At 27.5% G+C, this 7,500-nt stretch overlaps 1 protein-coding gene across 1 annotated transcript in view; it reads right to left on the reverse strand.

Annotated features, from left to right (window-relative positions):
* The window catches only part of LOC118445241 (lachesin), a 91,511-nt gene that overhangs the window by 73,549 nt on the left and 10,462 nt on the right, over positions 1-7,500 (reverse strand). Inside the window, exon 2 of the mRNA XM_035874396.2 lies at positions 4,009-4,241. Within this exon, the coding sequence (XP_035730289.1) occupies positions 4,009-4,240 (232 nt within the window). The 5' untranslated portion in view covers position 4,241. The remainder of the gene's footprint in view (positions 1-4,008; positions 4,242-7,500) is intronic.

Raw genomic sequence — 7,500 nt, forward strand, 5'->3', positions numbered from 1 at the left:
TTTTTTTTTCTAGTTATCCATTATATGTAAAAAATATTATTAATAAATATATCCAAATATACGTAAAAATATTTTTGTACTATTTATATAATTTATATACGATATATATATATATATATATATATATATATATATATATATATATATATATATATATATATATATATATATATATATATATATATATATATATATATATATATATATATATATATATATATATATATATATATATGTATATACGCACAGGGACAAAAATTCTTAAATGCTTTCGAAAAAAAAAAAAAATATCAATTAATCTTTCACGAAGAATACTTATGTAAGTCTTCAATTTTTTGTTCCCCTTACATCATGAGACATATATTAAAATTACAAGATCTCGAAAAAAAAAAAAAAAAGAAAAGAAAAAAAAAAACGCGTAATTGATTTTTAAAAATCATCAAACAATTTCGACGTAATTACTGGTAGAATTGTTTTACCTGTAAAATGTCAATCGGACGTATAGATAAAAATATAAATAAAAAAAAAAAAAAAATTAAAAATAACAAAAAAAAAAAAAAAAGAAAAAAAAAATTCCTTTCTTTCTTTTTCTTCTTTTTTTTTTTTTTTTTTTCTTTTTTTTTTTTCATTTTGACATAATTCAATCTGAATATTTCTCGTATATTAAAATACAGGAAAAAAGCGTCGAATCGTCAATTTGACGTTGACGACGTCGACGACAATCCAACATGTATCTGACGTGTATAAAGTAACGTAATACATAGTTATATATTATACACGCGCACACACACATACACACGTACACACACACACACACACACACACACATATATATATATATATATGTACGTATGTATGTATATATACATAGAAATAGTATATCTGACAGACGAGAATATGCTTCACCTTAAAGCATCTTGGTATTCGCACGGAAGAGGCGACGGGAAGAATCTAATATGGGCGTTAGTGCATTTTTAAGATGTCATTCATTCTACCTAAGAGTTATCTCAAATAAATTTGCAAGTATTTAGAAATTCCAGTTGTACGAGTGAAAGAAAAAATAAATACAGAAAGAAAGAAAAAAAAGGAAGAAAGAAAGAAAGAAAGAAAGAAAGAAAGAAAGTAAGAAAGAAAGAAAGAAAGAAAGTATTAAAACAATAAATTAAATAAGTATAAAAATAAGGAAAAAAGAAGAAATCGTGGACGACACAACACATCGATTGTACATTGAAAGGCACAAATCGCATTGCGTTAACTACGTTCCATAGGAAGTTTTCAAAGTCGTATCGTCTTTTCCGCATCCGGAATTTAAACATTAATTAACAAAAATTAAAACAATAAAAAAATAAATAAATAAATAAATAAATAAATAAATAAATAAATAAATAAATAAATAAATAAATAAATACTTCGAACTCTCAAGTTGGACGCATCCACAATTATCCCAGTAAATCATTTTTCTAATATGTACGTGTGTGTATGCTTGTGTATATCCTTGGGCACATTTAATTAGTACAAATTAGAAAGGTTTCATTCGTTCTTTTTAAAAATTATCAAAAGTAATTCGCAAGTATTAAAAATAATTATTCTTCTTGTACGGACAAGAAAAAAGAAAAAAAGAGGGAACAAGAAAAAAATAAAGGAAAAAGAAAAAAGAAAAAAAAAGAAAAAAAAAGAGATAAATAAATAAATAAAAAATACTTCAAATACTCGTGTCATACATCCTAGTAAAGATTTTCTTATGCTCGACATTGTATGTATACATATTTATGCATGTATGTATGTATGTATGTATGTATGTATGTATGTATGTATGTATGTATGTATGTATGTATGTATGTATGTATGTATGTATGTATGTATGTATGTATGTATACGTATTTCCTCGGTCGCGATTAATTAGTATAAATTAGAAAGGTTTCATTCATTTTTCAAAAAATTATCAAAGCAAAGAAAAGAAAAGAAATAAAAAAATATTTCAAATATTTGACATTAGATCTCTCAGTGAAAATTTTCTAACGCTTTTGATATACATACATTTGATCGGTGGCCAATTAATGTCTTCAAATTAGAATTAGTCCACATAAACATTTTTTTCTCTTTTCAAATATTCTAAAATGTCTCTAAAGTAGGAAAACAAAAAAAACAAAAAAAAAAATATCTGTTATAATTCAAAGTAGACATGCTATTGAAAATTTTCGAACGCTTAAAATGTATGTACGCGCGCGTGTGTGTGTGTGTGTGTGTGTGTATGTGATCGATCCAAATTAATTACTACAAATTAGAATAAGTTCATTCGTTTTCTAAAACTGATCAAATTATTCATCATACGATGTCCCAATTATTCAGAAATTTATTCGCCTTAAAAGAAATAACTTTGATTCAAGTTAGACATTCCAGCCAAAATTTTCTAATCCTTGATATATATATATATATATAAAAAAACTAATTCAAGTTAGACATCCTAGCCAAAATTTTCAAATTCTTAATATATATATATATATATGTCTGTGTGTGTACGTATTTGGTTGGGGATTGATTAATTAAAAGTGCAAATAAGGTCAAGGATCGAAGGAACAAGAATTATGCTAACGAAATTATGCTAGAAGAGCAATGTTAGAGTTTGACGACTCATCGACTTTCGAAATTTCAAGGAAACCCTCTATCTCTTTCTCTCTCTCTCTCTCACTCATTCTCACTCCCTCTCCTCATCTCTCTCTCTCTCTCTCTCTCTCTCTCTCTCTCTCTCTCTCTCTCTCTTGTGAATTTCAAGCTTCGAGCATAGTCATAATACGGTTTTATCGTTATGAAGGCCGAGGTATACATCGTTCGTGAATTTACCTAAGATCGGAACTACGATAGGAGAGTTCTGATCCAACGTAGAAGATTAGTATTACGATAGAATTTGTTTAAGCTTGTTAGAAAAGAGAACCATTTAATAGTTGTACTAATAGGAATTGCACGTTTCACTCGTTTTTCCTAATTAAAGTAAATTTACCGTAGGATAAATTTTTACATAATTATTATGACCTAATTACCATGTTAAATATCAGAAAGAAAATTCAATGAGATAATAAAGAGAATAATTTATTCCTTTGTTTATTGATCTGTTAGAATAACCAAAAAAAAAAAAAGAAAGGAAGAGAAAGGAGGAAAAAAACAAAAAAAGAAAAAAAGGGAGAAAAAAAAGAAAAATAATTATCGTCCTTCATCATAATATAATTTCATCTTTTATATTGGTATCGAAATCGCATGAATTGTTTTCATTGATTGATTGATTGATCCTTAATATGATCGTGTGATCAAAAAAAAAAAAAAAAAGAAAAAGAAAAAAAGAAACCAGACAGAAAAAAAGTTTAATGAGAATAGTAAACAAATTATTTATCATTATTACAAAAAAAAAAAAATATATATATATATATATATAATCGTCTTGTCTTTAATAATTACTGAATAATTATTATATACTATACACATAGTACTAAAGTTATTAATAAAAAATTGTATCATTTGTAAACATATTATTATATCGCATAATAATACAATTATTATAATACACATATTCAACAAAATTTAATCATAAAATTATATATATATATATATATATATATATATATATATATATATATATATATATACATATAATACATAATATTCAGAGTAAGAAGTAAGATAAGATCGGAAAAAAAGGACATTGCATATTATACGTAAACGATTAAAAATTAGTAGGAATGTCTTTAAAAAAAGATGTCTTGAATTAGTAGGAAAAAAAATGTAGTCTTAAAAAAAAAAAAAAAAAAAAAAATTGAAGATCAAAAAAAAAAAAAAAGCAAAAATAAACAAGAAAAGAAAGAAAGAAAGAAAAAGAAAGGAAAAAAGAAAAACAAACAAATAAATAAAAAAGATAATGATCATTAAGTTGATAGTTGAAAATTGTGACAACGTGTCGTCATAATGAGCAATGGATGATTATAAAGGGTATAAAAGCCCGTGCATCTTATGGTTTACCTGGTAATGTAGGATTCGTTGCGGACGAGAAGGAAGAAACGGCGGCGGCGGCGGCGGCAGAGGCGGCGGCAGCAGCAGAGGCAGAAGCTGAGGCAGAAATGGGGGCAGAGGCGGGGGCAGAGGCGGAGGCGGCGTCTTGTCGTATGGAGTCACTGGTAATTGCCGCCCTGCCGAGATTGCCACCATAATCTTCGAGTAGTACGCACCACAGTAATAGTTGTGCCACCCTCATTCTGCGGACAAATAAAAGCAAAGAAAGAGAAAAAAAGAGAAAGAGAGAGAGAGAGAGAGAGAGAGAGAGAGAGAGAGAGAGAGACAGAGAGTGAGAATGAGAGAGAGAGAGAGAGAGTGAGAATGAGAGAGTGAGAATGAGAGAGAGAGAGAGAGAGAGAGAGAGAGAGAGAGAGAGAGAGAGGGAGAGTGAGAATGAGAGAGAGAGAGAGAGAGAGTGGGGAGGGAGGGGGGAGATGGTAGGGACATTTGCGATCAAATTATACTCTTCTATTGATTCTTTAACGTCATAAACGTTCATAATCATTTTTCTTCTATCTTCTTCTTTAATGTATCATCAATCTAGAAATTTATCAGAGTATGTATGTGATGTATGTGGACAAATATACGTACGATTAAATCGACTTTGATGATTATTCATTTTGTTTTTTTTTTTGTTTCCTTTTTATTTTGATTTTTATTTTTATTTTTATTTTTATTTTTATTTTTATTTTTTTTATTTTTTTTTTCTTCTTCCCCCCGATATCATAATACATAAAATATTTATTTTGTTGATGATAAAAAAAGAATTGTTTTTTTTTTTTGATTTTTTTTTGTTTTGTTTTTTGTTTTTTGTTTTGTTTTCTTTTTTTTTTCTTGAATAAATGACAATAATAAAGAGATTAGATCAATTCGACGAATTCGTCGATGTTTATTTTCAATATTATTTATATACGAAATATTTTTGTAAATTATTTATCAGAAACATATATGCTAATATATTAATATATTATATTTGTTCCATTATTATAATCACGATTATCTAGTATTATCTTTATTATTTGTATATTATTATTATTATTATTGTTGTTGATATTATTAAAAGATTATGAAAGAATGATTATAAGAATATATTAAATCGATGAAAATGAATTATTATTTGATACATTTATATGAAAATATGAAAAAAAATGTAATAATAAATAAAAAGAAAAATAAATAAATAAATAAAAAATAAATAAATAAAAAAATAAAAATAAATAAAATAAATAAAATAAAATAAAATCGAACTTTAACAGATAATTTTATATCCTCACCGAAAAATTATTATTATCAACGTCATCACCACCATTATTATTATTATTATTATCATTATTATTATTATTATTATTATTATTATTATTATTATTATTATTATTATTATTATTATTATCATCATTATTATTATTAATTATTATTATCTGATTTCTTTATTTCACGACATAACTCGAATAACAAAAATTCCAATATATTGTATTTAGGATGGTATATAAGCTTCGATTATCTGGATATAAACTTAAGAGCCGAATGTGGTAGGCGCTTTTTAAAAATTGCATTATTAAAAAATACCAGGAATATAGTAGAACCTGATTTCCCGTTAATGTTCCCTCCATTTTCTCCAAATTGTTTTTCCATGTAAAAAGTCCGTCGCGTTAAAGTCGATAATAACGAGGACGAGGAAAATGAACGGAGTGGGGATAGGGGGTGGAAGGAGGGGTATACAGTGGGTTGAAGGAGGGGAGACGGAGACACATAGAGAGAAAGAGAGAGAGAATGGGGTGGATGAGAGAGGAAGGGTAAAAGTAACGATTAATTATGATACCGTCGCATTTTTCTAATTGGCCGAATTACCCTTAATAACGCTTTGTTATTTTCTTGCTCTAAATATATATATATATATATATATATATATATATATATGTGTGTACACACACATACACACACACACATAAAATTGTAAATGCGTTTTATATTAGTCAAGTTGAGTATGAACTGTAATTAACAAATTCAGATTTAGATATGATTTATTATTAAAATAATTATTTCTAATGATCATTATCATTGATCCGATAAAGTCGAATATTTAATGAAGTTAAATCGTTAAAAATAATAATAAACGAATTTTAATTAAAAAAAAAAAAAACAAAAAAAATATTTAGTATGTATTTATTAAATTTATTCAAAATTTTGCTCACGACAAATGTGAAAAATTCAGTCACGCACATTAGATTAGAAATTATCTTTCCTAAATGACGTTTAATATATTTTTCGTTAATTCATTAATTTGATTTATTATAATTTATTACAAATAACAAAAGCACCGAATTTTATATATAAATATATATATGAAGAGAAATATATTTAGAGGGTGCGTTTTAGAGTGATCTAAATCGGCATATACAAGGATTAAATAATTTGTCATTAATCATTTACCTCCTTTTTCTTTTTCTTTTCTTTTTCCCATCCCTATAAAATCGATTTGTTATAAAAAAAAAAAGGAAGAGAAAAAGAAAAATAATAATAATAATAATAATAATAATAATAATAATAATAATAATAATAATAATAATAATAATAAATGAATTCCAATTAATAAAATATATTTATAATGTATTTGAACCAAGTTATCACGATTATTTAATTAAATAATATCAACAATTTAAACAAAAAAAAAAAAAAAAAAAAAAAAAAAGCAAAAGAAAAAAAAAAGAAAAAGAAAAGAAACCAATACGAAAAAGAGAGTTCATTGTCCCGCAATCGTTTGAACTTTTCTGTTCACTCAACGTTAAAGCATCGAAAAGATTCGTTTACTATCAGAGTCACAGAGCAACCAGCCATCGCCCATCCATCCCCTTTTCCTATCTACCTCTATAATTTAATCGTTCTCCAATCGGTGACTTCCTTGCAAACCTTCAAAGGATATCGTCCTCGAAACGTTCATAATACGCTTTCGATTGAACGATCCTCCAAGATTAATTGCTACAAATATCGAGACGTTATCTACCACTAAGGATTCCACCACCTCCACCACTTCTCTCTATCTATCTTTGTTTCTCTATCTATCTATCTATCTCTCTCTCTCTCTCTCTCTCTCTCTCTCTCTCTGTCTCACCTTTACCACCCTTGCCACCACCTTTAACAACCCTCTACCTACCAATCCTCCATCCTCTACCTACCAATCCCCCACCCCCTACCACCCAATCCCCCACCCCCTACCTCCCGATCCCTCACCCCTTGCCACCACCACCCCACTCCCAACTCCTACAGTTTTCCGTAACATTAAACTTACTTCACGATCCTATTCAATAAATTCTAGCAGTTTTAAAGTAATACCCAGCCTCGTTCTAAGTATCGACGAAACGTTTTACTATTACAAACTCAACGTTGATGCCGCGAGAGGGTAGCAGGAGAGGGTAGAAGTAAAGAAGGAGGAGAAGAAGATGTGGTAGGGTAGAAGAAAGG

Source organism: Vespa mandarinia, chromosome 18 (genome assembly GCF_050613455.1).
Source record: "Vespa mandarinia isolate Hongniang chromosome 18, ASM5061345v1, whole genome shotgun sequence".
Lineage (NCBI taxonomy): Eukaryota > Metazoa > Arthropoda > Insecta > Hymenoptera > Vespidae > Vespa > Vespa mandarinia.